Source organism: Bidens hawaiensis, unplaced genomic scaffold (assembly GCF_021521415.1).
Source record: "Bidens hawaiensis isolate Kalapana, Puna unplaced genomic scaffold, B.hawaiensis_p1.1 tig00001461_1, whole genome shotgun sequence".
In the NCBI taxonomy this organism is placed as follows: domain Eukaryota; kingdom Viridiplantae; phylum Streptophyta; class Magnoliopsida; order Asterales; family Asteraceae; genus Bidens; species Bidens hawaiensis.
The window spans coordinates 2,879,786-2,903,952 of record NW_027491082.1 but is presented as its reverse complement, the minus strand read 5'-3'; the positions used below and the strand labels follow the sequence as shown (position 1 = coordinate 2,903,952).

The following is a 24,167-nucleotide window of genomic DNA, read 5'->3' as shown; positions in this document are numbered from 1 at the left end:
TAGAGTTACTCGTTTGGATGTTGTTTTGGATGAGTGTGTGCTGTGTGTGTGATCCGAACGGTCCACGGTGGGCATACGTGGCAGACATGCGTGAGCTCAACCGGTGCAAGGCGGCAATATGGGATGTGAATAAAACTATTAGATAACGAAGTTTAAAAGTTTTAATTTATTTTACTATCTCATACGAAAGGTTTTATTTTGTTACAATGCAGCAAGTATTTAGAATTTAGAACTTATTATAGTTTTATTATAAGTAAATAATTAATATATTAAAACTTTTTAATTTATTTTTAAGTAACGTGCTTAGCTAAGGTGTTTAACTGTTTACTGTCTGGTTTTCACGATTTTTTAAGTTACACCGTGAGTCAAACCTTCAATAACAGTTTTTTATTTACAAAATTAAAACCTAACCGTTACAGCTTAAACCGAATCAAGCCATATTGTTACTAATGGGTCGGTTACAAAGTAACCCAAACATATTAAAAAAAATCAGTCCGAAACATTTATAACAACTAATAAACTAATTACATGTATATAAAGATTTAAAGTATTTACATAAACTATTATTACATAAAATGTAATAAGGGTGAAATCATGATTATGCTATTAAACCAAGATAAATCTAAAACATATAAGAACTAATCTAGCATGCTTTTCATGTAACATTCTGAAAGTTACGAGTCCGTTGAAGGGTCTAAGAGCAACTTTACGGTGTTAAATTTAGAGTAAACTGAAAATAAGCAAAGTGATTCGCTAATGGCGGACCACCACCATTATCCCTAAATGAAATTTATAATATGAATTGTTTACAAAGTCGTTAAGCACGTAAGCATAATGTTTTCTTACTTGACCCAATTGCACCCAACGAGTTTTGATCCAACGAGTTTTGATTGTTAATTTTTTGTCATGATTATAAAAAAAACATGTATCTGTTACTATTAGTGTAAATTGTATAATATGTCTCCTTGTGAATATAATGTGTTTGGTTAATAACACGAAGTTTATTTCTTCGTGTAAACTTTGATAAGCGCGAATTGATATACCCGCTACAATAAGTTAAAAATACAAGCATATAGTTTTAAGACCGTCTCCATCGGCGGCAATTTATTGTTATATGGGTTGATAAGATTTATATTGGTTAAAAAAATAAAAATAACAAACACAAAAAGAGGCTTTAGCTTGTGTTGACCAACGTGACGATCGCAATGGACTCCAACGCCTGTTCTTCGATTGTTCGTCTGCTTTTCAATTTCATATTTCACTCGAATTGATTAGGTTATCAGTTAAGTTTCTCCATTTAACCGTTTTTGCCATTCGATTGATTAGGATATCAGTTGGTTAAAATATTTTAACTAACTTCAAATTCCACCTTGTTATTTTCGGGTCAAAATGGGCAGACAAATTTAGTGTCCTAAGGAAATGTGGCAGATTTCTGCTCGGACGGGTTTTGGAGTGGCACAGATTTCCGCCTGTTTCGGATTGGAACGGGTTCGGTTCAGGTTTTGGCTCGGATAAGTTTCGAGCCGACACGAGTTTTCGCACGAGATTTTGGATTTGTTTTCGGTTTTTTGTTTCGTTTTGGTCGGTTTTTTCTTTTTCTTTATGTTCAGTTTGAGTTTTTTAGTTTCGCGTTAATTGATTTTTTCAGTCTCTAACGGTTCGGTTTGGTTTTGGTTTTTTTGTTCGTTTTCAGCGATTTTTTCTGTTCCGGTTCGATTTCTTTGGTTATTTTTGAACAAGGACAACGGAGGAAACAATTCGATTTATATTTTGAGTTATGAATTTTCTTTTCTTTTTTTTTGAGGGATTTTTTATCTCAACCCGTTCCGACCCGGACCTGTTCTGACCCAAACCAAAACAACCCTTTTTATAGTTGACCCGTTCTGACCCTAACCCGTCCCGACTTTAACCCGTTTCGACCCAACCCGAGCCATTTGCCAGCCGAAACATGGAGAAATGGTCGATTGACCAGGTTAATAATTGTTTAATTTGATCTACACAGGTGGACATGAATTTTGCACAACTGTTGATACGCTAACTCAAAGGGAGCCTCAGTCGATGGTTGCTGCCATGTTCAGTGGTCGCCACATGGTTTACAAGGATCCTGAGACGGTAAGAATGTATACCATATAACGTGATGTTGATGATGTTTGATGGGCAATATGCTTTGTTCATTTTGTGTTTTTGCAGGGGCATGTGTTTGTCGACAGAGATGGGCTGCACTTTCGGCATATTTTAAATTGGTTGAGGGACGGTGTGGCTCCCAACTTATCCGATTCAGAGTATTCAGAGCTTTTGCGGGAAGCAGAATACTATCAGCTTCTTGTAAGTCACTTTTTTTAATCTTCATTTCATTCAATTATTTTGTCAAAAGAATTGATTATACTTTTGTTTTAAGTTTTGTATGGGACTTAATTAAATAATCTTTTTTCTTTTCTTTTCTTTTCTTTTTTTTTTTACTAATTCAGGGTTTGGTGGACAAGATAAATGAGGTATTGACTAAGAAGGAGGATGAACAAGTGGATAGTGAATTTACACGCGGTGAAATTATTAGATGTGTACAATCTAGTCGTCGCAATTTTAGAGGAGTAAATCTCTCTGGGCTTGATCTTTCAAAACTGGTATCATCAAATACATATTGTTATGTGACTCGTTATTTATTAAAATCTGCATCTTATAAAGTTATAAACTACTATCTTACCATTGCACCATCACCTTGACCGTTACCGGGATCCATTTTCACTTATGTTGATACATGAAATCTATCAAATTAACAATGGTTACATATTTCATTCTCTATGATTATATAGATACTAGCTTTGTTCACATTAGCTTTTAATCTTATTTTTACAAGTATTAAAGGAGAACATATGTAGCATCCCTTTGTTCTTGTTGTTGTTTCAATGTTTGATTTATGGTGGCCATTGCAAATAAAAAAGTATTTGGCTTATCATGAACTAGCCACTTTCACCAGTGAATGTTTTACTAAACCTGTTTTTCTCATTTTGACTTATGCAGGATTTGTCAAATATGGATCTCATCTATGCATGCCTCAAAAATGTTAACTTCTCGCGTGCTTATCTTTATCAAACTGCATTTCAGGTAAATTATGTGACTTGCTATTTATTTCTTGTTGGTTATATATACGTATTTTAAATATTATTGTTGGGCACATATATTTGTAATATAGTAATTTGTCTGTCTTTTATTTGATCTTTTTAGTCATCAATTTGATTTACAATTATGTTTTCTACTTTTATTCAAGGACGCAGATGCTGAAAAAGCCATTTTTGACAATGCGAGAATGTGTCGGTAAGATTCTGCAAATATATCATTTGTTCTTTTTGATTCAATTACTAGTCAACTGAATTGATTTGGTCTTTCCTAGGGAAGTTGTAATTTAACAGGGGCTAATCTTCGTGGAGCTCGTATGGTGGGGGCTAATCTTCAGCTGGCAAAGTTACAGGGCAAGTATATCGTTTCTTTCAATTTATTAAGTTCATTATATATATGCATTTTCTTTGACATTTATGGCCAACTTGTACTAGAATATAGAAGTTTGGAGGGTAAGGAGAAAAGGAAGAGTTTAGTGGTCATGTATAAATTATATATAGTGAAATTGGTAAAATGAAGTTTTAAGTATATTAGCATATTTTGGTTGGCTGGGTAAATATGATATGCAGTGGTATGCATGAAAATTCGCCTTTTGTATACTGATGAGTTATGAAATGCAATGCTAAGCCAAGTGATTTTGTTAGCCATTAGGTTAAGTATGTAGTCGAGATTATCATCTTCTCGGTTTTTAAGGTAAACTTATTTATTTTTTTATATTTGCAGGTGCAGACCTGCAATATGCAAATCTCGAGGTATGCTTAATTTTTGATCGAATACATATTTTATTTGGCGGTTCTAAATCTTTTAAGTGATTTTATAATCAGATTGCTGATCTCAAAAATGTGAATTTGGAGGAAGCTAATCTGGAAGGCGCTAATTTAAAGGTTTATATATATTATATAGTATAATGTTTAGGCTTAGTGTTTTACTGTAAATTTTGATTGATTCTCTTTTCTCTATATACGCAGGGTGCCAAAATGAATAATGCCAATTTAAAGGGTGCAAATCTTCAATATGCTACTCTTCAGAACGCAGTAAGTACCATTGATATTGTAGTGTAGTACACAGGTCATATGAAAACTGAGAATGCTAGTTTACTAATAATAATTGAACGGAAGACTATCAGTCAAATGTCTAAAATACCCTTTAGTAATGTCAAAGTCAAAGATCTTGATTATTAGTAGCAAATGTGTAATCTATCCTTTGTAGCTTTTGGAAGGGGCAGATTTGACCGGAGCAGATTTACTTGGGGCGATTAGATGACTATGAGTTGATTTACAGCACAAGAAGATTGATTTAAACTGGTTTGTTATTTTTTTTTTCCTGCAGAAATCAATGTAGTGTATTTATTTGTAGTAGTCAATCTGGTATTTATATATGTTGTTCTTTATTAGATATGGATGAGTGTTGAGCTTGAATATAATTTGGTTAACTTGTTTCATTCTTTGATATTGACTTTTTAACTCATTATACATGTTAAATTGCAAATTTTGACGTCCGATCCGCATTCTGAAGCTAATTGCCCCAAACAGTTAGATGTTCGAACTCTTTCTTGTTTATTATTTTGGTCGGTTGCTTACTCACTGTACATGCTTTGGATGCACTAGTTTGATTTTCCGATTTTAGGTTATGGCTAATTTTAGCCCATTTAGCCGTATAATTTAGTATCAGTTGAGCCGTTTCGAGTGATTCATTTTGTTATAATTGGCTTGTTTTTACAAACCCATCCCCTCCCCCAATGGACCAAAAATCTTGGATCCGTCACCGCATATGTGCTTTGCGTGCAAATTGGGTGCATGTGTTGTTGATTCAATTTCAACATATGATACCAATTCTACAAGTCCCAATTTAATCTATCATAAATAATGGGTTGTAAAACTTACTTGATGTAGAAGATTGATTCCTCTGAGTGTTTGATGAAGATGATGCCATGATGATGATCAAGATTAAGAGTCTAATTGCGCTTCAATTAAGATGGATGGAATTATGGTGTGATAGAATTTTGTTAGAGTGATCGTATGAATGGATGAATGAACGATCGTATGATGATGACAGTTAATTAGGGCAACGACTCAACAATTATTTTAACCACCATATTTACATATTGACCCCTTAAAGTATTAACTCCCATCAAATTAGATACCTTTATTATGGGGCTACACACATTTAGTCCATATAAATGTAAAATGGTCAAAAGCCATATAATATTTCTAACATGTGTGACAGTGTGAGACATTTTCCAGTAAGACAAACGTATATTAATTTTAGTTCATACATGGCTAAGTATATTATCCGGTTCTATATTACAAAATTTGAAATATAACGGAGTGGAACTGTGAAAGTGGAATTAAAGTAAGGCATTGGTTATTCAAACACCCTTGACCTATTCACATACCCTTTAACATAGGGTTCCATACGATCGTATAGCCCCTAGATATCGTATGTAGGATGTATGGATAACCAAAGGGTGTACGAATAACATATCCCTTAAAGTTATTGGGGGCCTGTAGCAAAACGCAGTAAAGCCTGACCACACCACTGCCCACTTGTTCTTTCGTCGGCTCCTTGGTCTGGCCAGTGGCCAGAGTGGTATAAAATAGTTAAGTTTTCGCCAGAGGGGCAAACGTTTGGTAAAAACTTGAATTGGCATTACCCAATATCACTAGCAATCTATACACACTAATGATGCGCTTAAAGTGGTATATAAAAATATTGCAATCAATAACCTAGCACGAGTAATAAAAACCAAGAATACCCTAAACCAAACCACTAGCAACAGGCAAGTGAACCTATCGGGTGTAGAATAGCTATGGGAAGTCCGAGGATATCGAACCCTAAAGACACTAATTAAATTAACGAAGCTAGATTCTAAATGCTAAATAAATTAATAATTAAGAAAAAGATTCTTTTTGGATTTTTATTTATTTTATTTTAAAACTAATAATTATTTAGACTAATTAATTAAGCTAAAGTGAACTAATAAATTAAACTTAAAACTATAAGATTTAGACGAAAACAATAATGAGAAAGGCGTTACCAAGGCTTGAAATTCTATTTGTGAATTTTGGATGCTTATCGGCTATGGAAACTGTGATGGGACCGGGATCTAAAGACACGACGCCCTAGACATCCTAGCGGATCCCTGATTATTCTCTGGGTGTCACCTAAAAGGATTACCTAAGGGACGTATGACGCAAACCAGTTGGTTGGATTACCTCTCAGTCTCTCCAACAATATTAAAGTACTCTAATGACTAGATCACCTCTCAGTCTCACTAATCACAATACATCCGGGAGTGTAAGGGACGTAAGGAGTAACCTAAAGATGCTCAAAAAGACTTAGGATAGCAAAACCAAAAGACAATAAGGGGGAAAATCCACTCTCGTGTAATCTATACCTAAACCGCCTAATGACCAAGACGATCCCAACTATCTATTACCTCTCAGTCTCAAGATAGGTAGAACACTTAAAATCTCTAAACCCTCAAACAATAGTTCCTATGGATTATGTTGACTATAAACCATAAACTAGTTACGAACACACAGTAGGTAACCTAATATGCATCTACACAATGAAAGACTTTCATAAGGACACATATGGAACTATTGAATAAAAGTAAATTAATATTAAGCATGCATATTCATCTTAATAAACATCAAAAAGTTGGTTACAATAATATTAGTCCAACACCAATAACCAATACCGACAAGCAATCAAAATGTCAACAAATATTCATTCAAAGCCTAGGTAACTAAAAAGGTTTTAGCCAATAGTCATACTCAAAACAAACAAATAAATTGGTTCAACTAAGTTCATAATAAAAATAATAAAATTAAACAATGAACTGTGTTTGAATGGGTAGGTGTGAACCCAAACACCTCCAAAATAATCAACTTGCGGCTCCTCTTCTGTTGTTCCTTCGAATGATCCGTAACTCCACAATAATAATGTTGCTATATGTATTATATCTTGTGGCTACTAATTGTTGTCTCTTGTCTCCACTCAAATTCCCCACGTGAACTCAAAGTCAAAGAAAGTAAATATAAGTGGCGGCTCTGTGTCCTTGTTCTCCCTCTCGCTTCCTTTTCAATCATCCGCCCCCACTCAAAGTATATAATATGTTGTAGTAGGGTTTAATTTCAATTTCTTGCTTTCCGATCCACCGTAAAGCCCACTAGAACATGTTTTACATAGGATTTTTATCTCCTGATTGGGCCGTTGACATAAAAACCCATAAAATATATGGCCCTCTTTCAACAAATCATCTTTTGATGCATCTGACATAAAAGGAAACAATTTAGACGATTGTTGAAATTAATATCATGTAAACAAACTCTCACGTGAATGAAAATAATAATATGTAAAAATTGGTTTTAGGTTGCAACATGTGCATAACCAATATGAACTTTCATTTACAAATTACGAATTATTATTATTATTATTAGTATTTTAAAATCAATGTAATTATTTTAGCTCAATGTCTTAAGTAGTAAAAATACTTCATTTAGCTAGTTGAAATTTGAGACTTTTATTATCCATGTATGAAACAATTAATAATAATATTCAATAATAACATGGTTCAAAAATATCCAACATAGTAGAGAATATTTATATAATAATATGTATATTTTAGATCACATCAACTAATGACTGAATTGACACTGATGTATAGGAGACTAAAAATAAGTCTTTAATAAGTATATATATATACACAAAAGGCATTTGAGACTAACTACCGGTCCCAATATGATCTCTAAACGATAAGAACTGAAGCTATATTAAAACGAACGCTATTTAGATATTTTAATAACTTTTTTTACACCTAAATATATCTAATGTTTATATTTAAAAAATTTTAAAGCCATATCGGAAACATTGGTTTTTAAGTTACTTGATTAATTTTCTAGATATTATTATTATAACCTCTTCACATTTCGAAACACCGTTTCGTGTGTTCAGCTGTTCACATATATATACATTATATGCGCTGAAGAGGTAGGTCCCAGCAGAGCCCAGTTGGACCCGCAAGACTCACCTTGAAAAGGGACGTCTGCGCAGAAACCAACTGGATCCGCAGGACCAACCATGCTCAGAGACGTGACGTCCTTACGCGCAGTACGCAAGCTGTTCCCGCAGGAAATGCCTCCCAATGGTGAAGGACTCTGCCTGTTCCCGCAGCTGCGGATACAAGCCATCAGGGAAGGCCACCCGCGCAGCAAGGCTACACGCACAAGGCACTTAGATCTCAATCACTCAGTGTCACCTGAAGGAATGAGCAAAGCCGGGGACAATCCCGCACAAGGGCGGGAGGGGGAATACTCCCGCCCAAATAAGCCAGTCCGTACGATACGGGAAGATCTTCTGTACTGTACCTGACGAGGTATGGGCAAAAGATCTGACTAAAGATACGACAGCTTATTGACAACAGTATGGCGAGCAGCATGCTCCTGTACTGTATGTCACTATTAGCCGCTACCTACTCACCAACTCCTGTCATACCACGTGCATAGCCGGCAGTTGGTGGAAAAGGAATAGTGCACAGCAGGCCTGGTCACTATCAGCCGCTGCCTACCCACCAACTACCAGCAGGGCACGTGCGTAGGCCACTGTTGGTTGAACAGGAATACTATTCAGCAGGCCACACCTCCTTGGAAACCTACCTTCGGCTATAAATACCACAAATGGTATGACCATCTCATCTTATCATATCTTATCACATTATCATCATATTATACCTGATATCTGCTCTAGCAATCTCTTAATATACTTTTATATTTAAAGAGCAATCTAGTCTGATTCTCACGCCGGAGGGTGGTCACAAGGAGGAACCCCCCCCTTCTCAGTGACAAGCTCACGGTGTCTGTTTTGCAGGTTATCTGAAGAACCATCTTTGCCGGGTCTAACCCCTCGTGGGAAACATCTATCTAACCCCCAGGTTACCCGTAATCTGCCCGGGGTCCGGTTAGTGTTTCTTCATTGGCACCATCCGTGGGACACTCGATACCCAGTTAGAGAAACGAACAAGACTCCCCCGCCAAACACTCGATGAAGTTAAGGCATGGGCGGAGGCACGTCAAAAGGAATTCCAAGCTGAGTTGGACGAACGCTTGCGTTCCGTCCAACAGGCTGACGAATTCGAAGAATACTTGGACGATGACTCGGAGGAATCCGACACCGACGCGAACCCTCGCCATAGGGCAAAAGGGAAGCGTAAGGAAACGGACTCCCAACCGAGAAGGCATTTTGGAGAAGCCTTCAAACCAAAAAACACAGGTGGAAGTCCACGTGACTTCTCCAAAACATTCAGACCAAACGTTGCAAATGCGGGAACGTCCAAATTTGCAAGGGACATTGCGGAAGCAATTGCCCCAAAAAGTGCCAAACAAATGTCCAGCATAGGCACATATGATGGTATATCTGACCCAGATGATCATTTGAACAGATTCATAGCGGGGGCAACCGTCAGTAGTTGGACGGAACCTACGTGGTGTTACATGTTCCAAATGACGCTTGTTGGGGCTGCTAGAGCGTGGTTCGATCGTCTACCGGTCAACCACATCTACGACTGGGCAGACTTCCAACAGAAGTTTAGCCAACACTTCAGCCAACAAAGAAAGTATACCGAGGAGCAATGGACAATCCTCAAATGCATTCGAGAGGAAGATGAATCTTTGCTAGACTTCATCACTCGCTTCAACTCGAAGAAGCTAAGTCTGGGTAACATTAGCGAAGATCTTGTTCGCGATGCTTTTATTCAGGGCGCGAACGACCCAGAGCTCATCCGCACCTTAACGGGTAAAGATGGCATGCCATCCACATGGGATGCCATCATGACAGCAGCTAAACGCTTTGCGGAAACGGAGAAGCAACTGGGTAGAGATCTCCCACAGAGCACAAACCTCTACACCCAGAAAACAAGAGAAGACAACGTCCTTACCGCCCGATTAAACAAAAAGCGGAAGCTAGGCATTTTGCAGTCAAGGGTAAACTTTGACACCTCATCCGGCTTGCAACATCGGTTAGGCGGAAGGAGTAACGTACAGTCGAACCAGAACTCCAGATGGACGCCGCTCACCAAAAGCGTCACCGAGATATTCGCCACTGAGGAGCTCCCATGGCCAAAGCCTCCAATAATCCGACATCGTCCCAATGCTGATCGGAGCAAATACTGTGACTTTCACAGGACAAAAGGCCACAACACTGAAGAATGCACAAACATGAAGGACATGGTCGAAGCATTTGTCAGAGATGGGACGCTCGCGCACCTCGTAGCGCAATGAACGCTGAGCAGGCTGATGCGTGTAGAACCCCAGCAGGGGAAAACACGAATAAAATTCCAGCTTCAATGTGGAGACTACATGCTGCGTAAAGAACGAGATCCCGAACCAGGTGCGTATCGGCTCGATGGCACTCCCATCCCAACAACATGGAAGGGAGCTAAATTACACAGTTTGCATGTAGATCAATTCCAAATTTGTAAAGAAAAGGCCAAGAGCCACTTCTAATGGAAATGATTCTCCTTAGAACATCGACGCTGATGATTTTACATTTATACTTTATGAACTATCAACAATGATGACGGTCTTCACCGCATACATAAGTGTAAAAGTCATTGCATGGGGAAGGCGGCAAAACCCGCATAAACCCAAAAAACGGCAAACCTTCACGCAGGTCAGTTGAAGGGGAAAAGTTCAGTCATCCCATTAAATGAAAGTGCCGGTCTATCCGCATGAATCATGATAGAGGAAACTGAACACTAACCTATTAACAACCGCGCGTCGAACGGTTAATTTATTCAACACTAATATGCCGGTTTTCACCGCGTAATTACGTGGAAAGTTGTTGGTTGGGGAAGGCGGCAAAACCCGCATAAACCCAAAAAACGGCAAACCTTCACGCAGGTCAGTTGAAGGGGAAAAGTTCAGTCATCCCACTAAATGAAAGTGCCGGTCTATCCGCATGAATCATGATAGAGGAAACTGAACACTAACCTATTGACAACCGCGCGTCGAACGGTTAACTTATTCAAGAGAATTTCTAACAAAAGAATGAGGAAAACCTACACGCAGGCCAGATATAGGTAAAGTTTAGCCATCCTACTAAGTGCAAGTGACGGTCCTACCCGCACAATCACGAAAGAGGAAGCAAAACTTCACACCTATTATTTACCACGTTCAAAGGTTAACTTATCCTAAAGACTTAGAAATTTCAAAAAAGATGAGGAAAACCTACACGCAGGTCAGATGGTAAAGTTTAGCCATCCTACTAAGTGCAAGTGACGGTCCTACCCGCACAATCACGAAAGAGGAAGCAAAACTTCAACCTATTATCTACCACGTTCAAAGGTTAACTTATTCTAAACACTTGGAAAATTGCTAATTTAAACTAAAGTATGCAAGTCATATAAAGTTTATAAAGCAAGGAATCCAGAGAAAATAGCGGTCTTACCCGCACAAAGATTTATATTTCACAATGATTCATTACAAGAATGGCCGGGTAACTACCCGCCTACAAGAAAATAAATCTATACAAGCTAAATCTATCCTAGCAGTGGGAAGGGATCTTCAGGATCAGGCTTCAGGGCCACTTCCACTTGGACCAGCACCATCAGTAGAGCGTGGCAGTTCAAGGAAAGCTTTAAGGATAGCTAGCCCATCATCAGCAGCAGCAACTTCGTTTACCTTCTCCACCACCGGATGTGGGAAGGCGGCATACTGATTCACTGCTTGGTCGTATACAGCTTCAGTATCTACATCAAATAAAGGGAAGTTGGAAGGCGGGATGCCTTTCTCAACGAACCCTAGACCAAGCAGGAAACCGGCCTTTTCCCCATCCTCATGAGAAGCGTTGAGGGCTGCGCTCATAGCATCGTCATAAGACGTCTCAGTGAAGACTCGATGCACAACCTACAAAAGAAAATATACAAGTGTCAAAACCTTTTCTATTTACAAAGAAAAGCGTGAAGACATGAAGCTAAACATACCTGAGACAACGCTTCTCGAAGAAGCCATTCCTTGGCAACCAGAGCTTCTTGGAGAGCAGCTTGAGCTTCGTTACGGGCGCGTTCGGCTTCACTCTTGTTGAGGTTGGCAAGCAACACATCTTTAGCCGCAGCCTCTTCGACGCCCTTTAGCTTACTCTCGGTATGGTCAAGCACCCCCCTCTGGTCCAGGATTTCTTGAAGCTTCTTAGCGTCCTCCATCGCCAAGGCATCATGAGCCTGCTGGAGAGTCTCTAATTTGGCTTTAAGCTCTTCATTCTCTAGGCGTAGAGGCTCAGCAACAGCTTCAGCCTTGGTGGCCCTTTCAGTTGCGTTCCTAGCAGTTTCCTTAGCCAGCCGAAGCTGTTCATTAACAGCTTGGGCAGCCTTGGAGCGAGCCTCGAGACGGGCCTGAACCTCAACTTCAAGGGCCTTGAACGCCTTCTCCTTCTCCTCCGCCGCGGCGGAGAGCCTCCTATTCTCCTCCCGGACAGCCCGCGCCTGAGCTACTTCCTGAAGGCGAGCTGCTTTTAACTTGTCGTTTTCACGACAAAGCAGCTCGACGCGCGGCTGCATCCGGGCCAGGAGAACCCGAAGCTCATTGCTTAGCCTACCCTCCTGGTAGCTAGCCATGGCTTCCCCCAACGCACCACTAGGAGCAGCGTGACGAGCCCACTCCACGCACTCCACAGGGATGCGAAGGGTTGTTCCTCGGCGAATGTTCCATCGTGGAACATACACTTCATTAGAATCCGACACTGCAAAAAACAAAGAGCAGTTAGGAAAAGATGATTGAAAAATATAAAATAGGCCAAAAGAACCCTACGCACCAGTAGGGTCAATAACAGGCCGATAGCCGCCGAACCCATCACCTGAACCCAAGGGAAATCCATCCAAGAGGTCAGACAGATGGGAAGGTGGCAGAGGTTGGCGATACGCCCCATGCATACCTGAAGGATCGGCCGTCGTTGCCGATGACGGAGGAGGCATGGTAAAGGCCGCCGCGGCCGCCGCGGTCGCCGCTTCGGAATCACCAGCAAAAGTACCCGCCGGCTCGGTGAAAGATGCGGTAAAAATGGCACTCACAGCCGGCGGTGACGTCATCACAGCTGGAACAGTCGGCTCAAAGGAGTGAGCAACTGAACCAGCGGAAGCAGGCGCAGGCGCCTGGGTCGTCGCCTCAGGTAGGCTGACCAAGCCTACCGTCATTGGCGGAGAGGTACTCCTCTACGCTCCACCCTGGAATGCGTCAACATCCACGCCTGCGTAAAGAAGATAAGTGTTAATGATATTAAGCTATGAAGTTAAAGATAAAGGAAGTTTGTACTTACGGGTTTTCTTGAGCCTAAAGGTACGGAGAGGCGGGGACGAACCCGATGGAGCCGGTCTCTTTGCGCCGCTCACCGTCGTCGTCTTGGGCTCTCCGGAGGTGACAGTCGCAGCCTCCGGAGCGGTGGTCTTATCACCACCGGGATTCCCCGCCACCTCTTCGCTCTCGGTCTCCGAATCAGACCGAGGCACCGGATCGGCAGTGGAGGCCACCTTCTCCTTCCCCTTCCCGCCGGCAGCCTTCTTCTTCCGCACCAACGGAGGACCATCTGCGGATTCCTCATCAGAACATACGATTAGAGGAATTCCAGCACAGGTTTCAACATTGAGGGGTCGAGGGTTGAATAGCGCCTTACCTGGCCGCCTGGCGCTCAGGATCTCGTTGCCTAGCGGGTAGACCTCCATGAACCGATCCGCCGTTTGTTCTAGGATGGGCAACTCGTTCTCGTCTAGAGCGCGAGTACCCATCCGAGCGGGACCGTCAGCCTCCCGCGGGTTCAGGAGCGACTGCAAGTCGTTCCCCTCTGAAATAAACAGGAAAAAAGTTAGAAGAGATTCTAAATCAACAAAAAGAAACAAAGCATACCGTAAGGAACAGAGTTTGAACCGTATTCGAGGACGATTGGGATCTTTTGCGCATCCGCCTCCTTCCACACCCGGCTCATCCCCAGCATCACCATCCCGGACTCCGCAAACCGGTAAACCGGAGATTGGACTCGGGATATCTTCGAAAACCATTCCGCCTCCTCGTAGTTGGAGGCGTGAAGGCTGGGAAGTGCTTGCCCATTTTTGAACTTCATGGCAAGGGGGATGGCGCGAGCGGAGATGTAGAAGAACTCCCGCTTCCACGAGCGAAGACTGCGCTCGGTTGCGCAAATCTTCAAACCCTTAATCCGGGTTATCAACGTATACCACCCCTGGATGCACCTCCAAGTATAGAAGGTCATCAGGCGGTCAACATAGGGCTCAATGCCCAGAATCCGGCACACCCACTCGAAGTGTCGAATCTTGGCAATCGCCATCGGGTGCACCTCGGTCAGGTGCACACCGTGCCTCTCCAGGACACGGTACACAAACTTTGTCAATGGGAACCTAAGATTCCCATAAACAAAGAATGCAGCATATACCCCGATCTTGCCTCTGGGGGCATCTTACACCGTCTGATGGGGTTCAGGAAACTCAGGCTCGAGAGACTCGAGCATGAACTTCCTGACGACGTACTGATACAGATCGACAGGCAGAGCACACTGGCACTCGCCAGCAGTACTCTTGTCGTCGGCTGTAGATTCGAGATCACGAGACGACATCTTGCAAAAGAAAGAAGAAAACGATTTCAAGAGAATGCTCGACTGAAAGATGAGTATTCGCCGGAAATCGTTCTGAAGATGAAGAGAAGAGTGAAAGTGTGGATTACAAAGAACCCTCTCCCCCTTTATATACTAATCGCAATTAATGCGATGCATTTAATGCGGAAGAGAGAGAAATCGAAGGTGCAATGAAACTATGACACGTGGCAAAGAGCAAGCTGGCAACAGCTGTTGACAGAACGCATACCATTAATTTCGCGGCCACGCGCCCGAAAAATCGCGCCCACGCGCCTGAAAAAGCATCTGGAATGACCAGGTACTGTCACGTCACCATAACTTCCTGCACGTCCTGACACAGTCAGAAGAAACCGTCGCACGACGTTTCAGACGTTTGGACTGTTCTTATCCTTTCACCAACTCTTCGAATTTCAAAATTCAAAAAGATTCAAAAGTAAGCGGGAAAATACCCTTTACCTTGGCAACCAAGTAACCGTAAGATGGATGCGGGTACAGTGTTAAGGCAAAACCCTTCACATACCTAGCACCCGCAGGGAATTGAAGCCAAGAATACCTTGGCAACCAAGTAACCGTAAGACGGATGCGGGTACAGTGTTAAGGCAAAACCCTTCACATACCTAGCACCCGCAGGGAATTGAAGCCAAGAATACCTTGGCAACCAAGTAACCGTAAGACGGATGCGGGTACAGTGTTAAGGCAAAACCCTTCACATACCTAGCACCCGCAGGGAATTGAAGCCAAGAATACCTTGGCAACCAAGTAACCGTAAGACGGATGCGGGTACAGTGTTATGGCAAAACCCTTCACATACCTAGCACCCGCAGGGAATTGAAGCCAAGAATACCTCGGCAACCAAGTAACTATAAGACGGGTGCGGGTACAGTGTTAAGGCAAAACACTTCACATACCTAGCACCCGCAGGGAATTGACGCCAGGAATACCTTGGAAGTAAAGTAACCATAAGACGAGCGCGGGTACAGTGTCAAGGCAAAACCCTTCACATACCTAGCGCTCCGCAGGGTATTGAAACCAAGAAGGATCTTCTGGGCAATGCTTGCGGAAACGGAAATAACATCCCCGCATAGCGGGAACGTCGAGAACTACATTGTTTGAAGCTCCAGGATGGAATTGGTGGTTTTAACATAATTGATCACTATGTTTAAAACTACCAAAACCTCATGGAGAATCCACACAAGTGGGACTCAACGCTCCTGACTTGCGAGGAGGTTACAGACCTACCCGCATCATACCCGAAGATCAAGCAGGAAAGTCGGGAATTTCTGCAAGTGACAAGGACTTCCGCGGGAAGAATCCCCATGGAAAACCTTAAAAAACCCTTTTCAAAACCCTTTGCTTAAGTCCAAAAGTTCACCTCACTTTATTAAACACTCATGAGAAGAACATTGGACTGGGGGGACTTGAAGAGGTAGGTCCCAGCAGAGCCCAGTTGGACCCGCAAGACTCACCTTGAAAAGGGACGTCTGCGCAGAAACCAACTGGATCCGCAGGACCAACCATGCTCAGAGACGTGACGTCCTTACGCGCAGTACGCAAGCTGTTCCCGCAGGAAATGCCTCCCAATGGTGAAGGACTCTGCCTGTTCCCGCAGCTGCGGATACAAGCCATCAGGGAAGGCCACCCGCGCAGCAAGGCTACACGCACAAGGCACTTAGCTCTCAATCACTCAGTGTCACCTGAAGGAATGAGCAAAGCCGGGGACAATCCCGCACAAGGGCGGGAGGGGGAATACTCCCGCCCAAATAAGCCAGTCCGTACGATACGGGAAGATCTTCTGTACTGTACCTGACGAGGTATGGGCAAAAGATCTGACTAAAGATACGACAGCTTATTGACAACAGTATGGCGAGCAGCATGCTCCTGTACTGTATGTCACTATTAGCCGCTGCCTACTCACCAACTCCTGTCATACCACGTGCATAGCCGGCAGTTGGTGGAAAAGGAATAGTGCACAGCAGGCCTGGTCACTATCAGCCGCTGCCTACCCACCAACTACCAGCAGGGCACGTGCGTAGGCCACTGTTGGTTGAACAGGAATACTATTCAGCAGGCCACACCTCCTTGGAAACCTACCTTCGGCTATAAATACCACAAATGGTATGACCATCTCATCTTATCATATCTTATCACATTATCATCATATTATACCTGATATCTGCTCTAGCAATCTCTTAATATACTTTTATATTTAAAGAGCAATCTAGTCTGATTCTCACGCCGGAGGGTGGTCACAAGGAGGAACCCCCCCCCTTCTCAGTGACAAGCTCACGGTGTCTGTTTTGCAGGTTATCAGAAGAACCATCTTTGCCGGGTCTAACCCCTCGTGGGAAACATCTATCTAACCCCCAGGTTACCCGTAATCTGCCCGGGGTCCGGTTAGTGTTTCTTCATGCGCGCACCACAAGTAGGGCATTAAGAAGCTTGTTTGTTAAATAGAGACCATTAGTTAAATGACTAAATGCCTTTACTAGTGAGTGCTAAAGTTCTAAAACCCCTCAAATGATTTTTTATTTTATGTTTAATCTTGCAGTGTTTGGAAGGCTAGAGGGTGCAAAATTTTATGAGGCAATTAGAAGACAACAAGATTGTAATCTCTTTCTTTTATTTATTTTCTATTATTTTGCATTCTCTATCTAATTCCACTTTGTTTGAAACTCATTAATTGGTTTTATACATTACGCGATTCTGAGTAATCTGTGGTTTAAAACAGGGTTCTTGAGCTTATCTTAATTATGTACATCGACTTTTGAGATATGAAGTAGAAAAACCTTAGCTCACAAGAGTATGTGATGCTGGCATAATCTTGTACTTTGGTTCACAAAAGACATGGTGGGCAAAAGAGTTTTGAGTCAGGTCTGAAGTTTTCAAGTCAGTTAAGAGGTTTTCTTGGTTAAGGATTATTTGGCTCTATAAATTGGTGATTAACTTTAAGTAGGATAGGTTTAGTTGGGTGTCCATGGGCTAATGGATAACCATAACTATAACCAATTGGTTATGGAGATTTCGGTTAATCGGTTTTGAAGCTCATGGCGGGTTGGGTATGAGTCGGTTAATGGTGACTTTGGACCTGGCTAAAAGTAACACAAAACAATATATTTGGGCATTATATATTTTGTTGGTTTGATTTTTTATATTTAATTGTTATTGTGTTTGGTAACATATTATTTGTGTAGACGAACTGTAGAAAAGCATAATTACAAGCAAAATCAAACTTTCTTATTAGGCACGAAGATCGAGCTAGCAATGAGAATTGAGCTTTTATTATCTCTACACGCTTGACTTTGATCCAAGAATGTTGCTAACTTCATTAAAAATCTCAGTAGTTTTACAATATAGTTAAGTAAAAGGGAAATTTAAGATAGTAGCCCATTTTGACCCAACCTTTTCGGAAATGTACCAAGAACAACCAAAATTCCAAAACTAGCCTAAAAATTCCATTGGATATGACGGAGACCGTCCCTGATCCGACGAATTAATGACCCTATCATGACTTGCCACGAAGCATATTATCCCGTTGGATCTGATAGTTTACGGTTTTGTCCAATGGATTAATGGAACAAACCAACGCAATACTAAACAGTCGGATTCGACGGTTCAGTTCATGCTTCTGTCGGATCCGACTATTTGACGAACCCTATATTTTTCAATTCAGGGTTTTTTATTTTGATTTGTCAAAACTAAGCGATTTGCCTGATTTTGTGAAGAAATATGAAAGACGGAGATGGAGGTTCGCTATGGAGGTTTAGGGTTTGAGAGACAGAAACTAAAGTATTCTGTCGGGTCCCACGATTTTTAAGAAATTTCGTCGGATCCATTAATACGTTAACACGTAGCACGGAGGTCCAAAAATTCCGTCGGACGGTGTTGAAATTGGGATCCAAAGGAATTTTTATGCTAGTTTTGAGATTTTGGTTGGTTTTAGGATATTTCTAAAAAAAAAAACTTGGTCAAAATAGACTACTTTTGAAAATATCCCTAAGTAATAAGGTAAGAATTGTTTTTACCCGATACAATATAACTAGACTTGTTATGACCCAATTCATTTTGAGACCGCCTATTTTTGCCGCCTAAGACAAAACTACATGGGTCCACTACCATGCATGTCTGTGTGCGATGTTTCTTTGTGAAAAACAACCATGACAAAGAAAAAATGAAATGCACTAGTGTAACGAAGGTGATGAAGGTTGTCATGATATTATGTCTAATGTAAAGTCTTGTGAACTTGTGTCGTTATACATTTTGTTCCGACCTTAACCTGTTCTGACACAAGCCAAATCAAGCATTTTTTTAATTGACCCGTTCTGTCCCTAGCCCGTTTCGACCCATGACTCGTTTCACAGTTATTACTTTTTTAATAATATATAAAAATGTAAATTAAAATGGAAAAAAACCATTGATTGGACAACCTTCCCCTCACCCCTCGTATACCCAGCGAGCATCTCCAAAACTAGGTGAAAACTTGAGGAGTGGGTGGGTGGGGGGAGGCGGTGTTCATCAAGTTTTGGCCCCGTTTTCATCCCAAAACGCTACTACTGTGTGTAGTAAAGAACTAAAGAAGGGGAAAAAATCCACTTTCCAAATCAACCTAGGTCATGTAACTACTTTCCATTACATTTTACTACATCTACCATTCCCAAAAAAAAAAAAAAAAAAAAAACTGCTTTAATTTACGTCATGAGTTGTGTATCCTTAAAAACTCACTGGATCAGACTAAAGCCAAAGAGGAATGTGAAAGAAAGAAAAGTATAGGGGACGTTAGAAAAATAAGCAAAAGTGAAAGGGAGCATTTGATAAATTGGTGGACATTTATGGTTTTTAGCTGATTTATAATGCATGTTCATTCAGGGGCGGACCCACATAGTGTGGATCGGGGTCCCGGGACACCAATGTTTTTTAAAAATTTATTAGAAGCGGTATATTAAATTTTTTGAGGACCCCATAAGATTTAATACTTGGAACCCATACTATTAATGTTGATGTGGTCTGGTGGAAAGTCCCTTGTTTTATCTTTGAAATGTCATGGGTTCAAGTCTTACAAGGCTCAGTTTTTGGTTTTTTGTGTTAATTTTTAGTGTTAATCAATCATTTGATTGCTAATGTTGCAATGATAACTTTGGAAACATTCAAACACCTCTAAAATACATATCATTGTTTTCAACTTTATGCATGGTTTTCTTTAGAAACATTCAAACACTTTTAAATATCAGTTTTATTTTTCACTAGTTTAAGTTAATGGTTTTCAACACATGCTTATGAAAGGGTGGATCTAGGTTCTATCTCAAAAATGTTTAAGAAAGGGAAAACAAAGTGTTTATGTGTCAACCCGACCCATTTTGACCCGTTCAGGTAGTGATGATTGAAAAGAAAGTTTTATTATGATATTGTTTTTTATTATGTTCTTCGCCTCGACCCGACCTGAACAACGACCGACCCGAAAAATTTGAACACCGAAAATATGGGACCCCATTGGCAAAAAATCCTGGGTCCGCCACTGTGTTCATTATTGTTGATCTTCATGGTTGCACCGAAAACACCGAGATCGCAATGAACTCGGACGCCAGCTGCTCTTCGGTTGTTCGTCTCAATATAGGTGCTTAATAATATCATGTTTCTTGGTTTTCAAATTCTTATTCGATTGTAATATCGCTCTGGATTGATAGACTATTAGATTTGTTAGGTTATTAATTGTTTAATTTAATATTGCTACCGAAACATGTGCAAACGATCGATCGATTTGGTTATTGTTTAATTAATTAATATTGCTTCTGAATTAAACAGGTGGACATGAATTTGTAACTACTGTTGATACCGTAACTAATAGGGAGCCTGAATCAATGCTTGCTGCCATGTTTAGTGGTCGCCAAACCGTTAACAAGGACCCTGAGAAGGTAAGTATGCATGCATGCAACATGTTTGTTTTCAAGATCATGTGCATCCCGTTTGATCTATTGTTGATGAAAGCATACATACCTTGTTTTTTTAAATTGTTCTTAATTGGTCAAGTTTGATGAGTAATCAATGTTTTAAAAACCGGTTTTTACTCGTACTGGATTAGGCTAAAAAATTGTACAACCGTTTGAACCGGGTAATACTGGGAGGCTCAACCAGTTGAATAGTTCACCTTATAATTTCCTATAAATGCAAATTCAACTTCAAAAATAACCTAAATGTAAATGATTCCATAACAAAAAATAATCATCCATATTAAAAAAAATAATTCAAAAGCACTCAATTTTAAAAAAATAGTCCTAAAGTTTACACGTTTGATGTTAATTGTTGGGTTAAAAGTAATTTTGATAAAATCTGGGCCGCAAATATCAAAAATTCCCGAACTTAAAACCGGTTTGCCGGTAGAAACCGGTATTTTAGAAAAATCTGCCGGTACAATGTTCTAGCAAACCGGGAGAAAATACAGGGCTCAAAATACCGGCCTGCAATGCGAAATCCGGTTTAACCGGCTGGTTTGAACCGGTTTTTAAAACACTGGGTTTGATTTTTTTGAGTCTTTGCAGGGATGTGTGTTTGTTAATGGTTTGTCTGAGTTAGAGCGTTTAGAGCTTTTACAGCTTTTGCAGGAAGCAAAATACTATCAGCTTCTTGTAAGTTAATTAATGAGTCTTCTTTTGTTACAAGAATTGATTCTGCTTAAGTTTAAGTTTTGTATGGTGCTTCATTAACTAGTCTTTTTTTTTTTATTGTTACTAATCCAGGGGTTGGTGGACAAGATAACTGAGGTTTTGAATAAGGAGGATTAATGAATGGATTCTGACTTGACACGCGGTGATATTATCAAATGTATTGCACGATTTCAATATAAATTTTACAATTTTAGAGGAGTAAATCTCTCTGGGCTTGATCTTTCAAAACCGGTATGTTCAAATATTTCTTGTCATGTGATTCAAGAGTCTTTGTCAAATTATGCATCTTATAACATTGGAAGATGCTTAATGTCTAACTAAACTTGTTTTTCCCATTTTGACTTATGCAGAACTTGTCGAATGTGGGTCTTGACTATGCATGTCTAAAAAACGTTAACTTCTCAAGTGCTATTCTTGGTATTAAATTTCAGGTAATTTATGTTGACTTGATTACTATTTTCTTCCACGGCCTAACTAAACAGCGCGTGCGCACACCCACACATGTAATGTTGTTGGTGGGCGCATCGTGTACGCATATTTGTAATATAGTGGTTTATATATCATTGTCTTTTAATTTATCTATTTTTGTCATTAACTATGTATCCTACTTCTATTCAAGTACGTGGATGCTGAAAATGCCATTTTTGACAACACAAAATTGCATGGGTAAGATTCTGCAACCTATTATGTGTTAATTGTTATGGTACACACGCTTTTTACAAGTTAGTCCTTTTGTGAGTTAATTTTTGTTTCATTATTAGTCAACTGATTTGGTCTTTCCTAGGGAAGCCGTGAGTTCATAGGGGCTAATCTTCGTGGAGCTCATATGTCGGGCGCTAATCTTCGCCATGCAAAGTTACAGGGCAAGTATTCCTCTCTCTTTTTTATTTATTAACGATTTATTAAGTTCATTTTATGTTTCCTCTCAAAACTAATTGGTAAAATATCATATTTAGTATAATACCATATTTTGCATAAATATGTATGTATGAAAGTTCGTCTTTAATGAATGTCGTATACTAATGAATTGTGAAATGCAATGCTAAGCCATGTGCTTGTATGAGCCATTAGCCATTAGCTAGGTTGAGTTGTAGTCGAGATTACGATCTTTACTATTTCTTAAGAATATGTTTTGTTTTATTTTATTGTGTTTGCAGGTGCAGACCTGCAATATGCAGAACTCGAGGTATGTTTAAATCTAGATCAAATTGCATATTTTATTTTGCATATTTATATTTTTGAGTGATTTTATATAATCAGACCGTTGATTTGAAGAAAGCTAATCTGAACGGGGCTAATCTCACAAATGCAAATTTGAAGGGGGCTAATTTGGAAGGAGCTAATATGGAAGGAGCTGATTTAATGGTTTATATTATATAAAGTTTAGGGTTTAGTGCTTTATGGTAAATTTTAATTGATTCTTCTTTCTCTATATTTGTAGGGTGCCAATTTTAATAAAGCCAATTTGAAAGGTGCAAATCTTCGATATGCTAATCTTCAGTATACGGTAAGTATCATTAATACACGGATATATTGTAGTTTATAACACGTGTTCCATGAGAACTGAGAATACCGGTGTACTAAGAGCATGTTTGAGATTAAGTTAGAAAAATGTTTATTAGCTTATTGGTGTTTTAAAAGGCCAATAAGTTAAAATATGTTTGGCAATCACAAAAGTCTTTTGTTTTAACTTTTTGAAAGAGTTAAAAAACAGTTTTACAAAAGCCTTAAATCCTGAATTTTCAAAATGGTTTTTTCAAAAATCCAATAAGCCAATTAGCAATTTTCAAACTCAATTCCAAACGTGCTCTAAATACCAAATGGAAGACATAAGTCAGATGTCTAAAATACTCTTTGGTATTGACAAAGTAAAAGATTTTGATTAATAGTAGGAAATGTCTAATCAATCCTTTTGTAGATTTTGGAAGGGGCGAATTTGATTGGAGCAAATTTACTTTTGGATTAGATGACTATCTATGGGTTGATTTACAAGTTACAGGACAAGAAGAATGGTGGTTTTTTTTTCTTTTATTTTTCTTTACTTTATGTATATTCTGGTGGCTTGTTTTTCACATCATTTGATTCAAGTAAATTATGGTTTAAAACAACTTGCTGAACATTGTCCATTTCTAGTGGTTGACCGAGATTTTTTTCATATATATAAATCTGTTTTAACTGCTTAGCAGTGAAGCTTTGACGAAAACGTCATGGGGACGGATTCAAATTATATGGAAATTTTCGTATACGGGGTCTTGGGCTCAAATTTTCGGACGAAAAAGGTAAATTTACACCACGTACACAACTCATACACAAATTTTCGGCTGAAACACAAGTTAATTCACACCACTGCGTAAAACAACACAGGTGTTAGGGACCACCACTGGCCCTCAATAAGCTTCGTCCATTTTAACTATGTAGTTTTGTTATCTTTGATTAGTGATTTGTGTGGTGTACACATTTTTAAGTTAGTTATCTCTGTTAGTTACCTTCAGTTTGTTTAAGAGGCCTTTTGATCTTCAGTAATATTAATTAAGCAGAAAATTAATGGGACAAATTGGTCTCTCTTCTGTATGGTTTGTAATTGGAGTTTCAGCTACTTACATGTTCAATCGTTGGGTCACATTTGTCGTTGCAACCGGTGAAACTAAAAGCTACAATGAGGTTTTTGAGCTAATTAAGTATGACTATGAAAAGGCAATGCAAAAATAAAAAATATATTGTTGGTGGGAATCAAACTCACTACCTTACTTTTAAAATGTTTGC

General features: G+C 39.9%; 1 protein-coding gene across 1 annotated transcript; it reads left to right on the top strand.

The window, feature by feature from the left end:
• The first annotated feature begins 1,205 nt into the window (after positions 1 to 1,205).
• On the top strand, positions 1,206 to 23,053 carry LOC143578848 (uncharacterized). The gene is made up of 20 exons (XM_077062319.1): positions 1,206 to 1,221; positions 1,284 to 1,337; positions 2,003 to 2,112; positions 2,191 to 2,325; positions 2,469 to 2,621; positions 3,019 to 3,102; positions 3,266 to 3,312; positions 3,394 to 3,497; positions 3,838 to 3,866; positions 3,939 to 3,998; positions 4,083 to 4,152; positions 20,545 to 20,654; positions 21,279 to 21,365; positions 21,477 to 21,500; positions 21,755 to 21,835; positions 22,189 to 22,267; positions 22,562 to 22,590; positions 22,665 to 22,769; positions 22,846 to 22,911; positions 23,027 to 23,053. The coding sequence occupies exons 1-20, from the start codon at positions 1,206 to 1,208 to the stop codon at positions 23,051 to 23,053; spliced, it is 1,470 nt and encodes a 489-aa protein (XP_076918434.1).
• The last annotated feature ends 1,114 nt before the right edge of the window (positions 23,054 to 24,167 follow it).

Excerpts from the sequence above, each read along its gene's own strand:
- LOC143578848 (XM_077062319.1), top strand. Across the intron at positions 2,326-2,468 it reads CAGAATACTATCAGCTTCTT|GGTTTGGTGGACAAGATAAA; the intron begins GTAAGTCACTTT and ends TTACTAATTCAG. Across the intron at positions 3,313-3,393 it reads GACAATGCGAGAATGTGTCG|TTGTAATTTAACAGGGGCTA; the intron begins GTAAGATTCTGC and ends TTCCTAGGGAAG.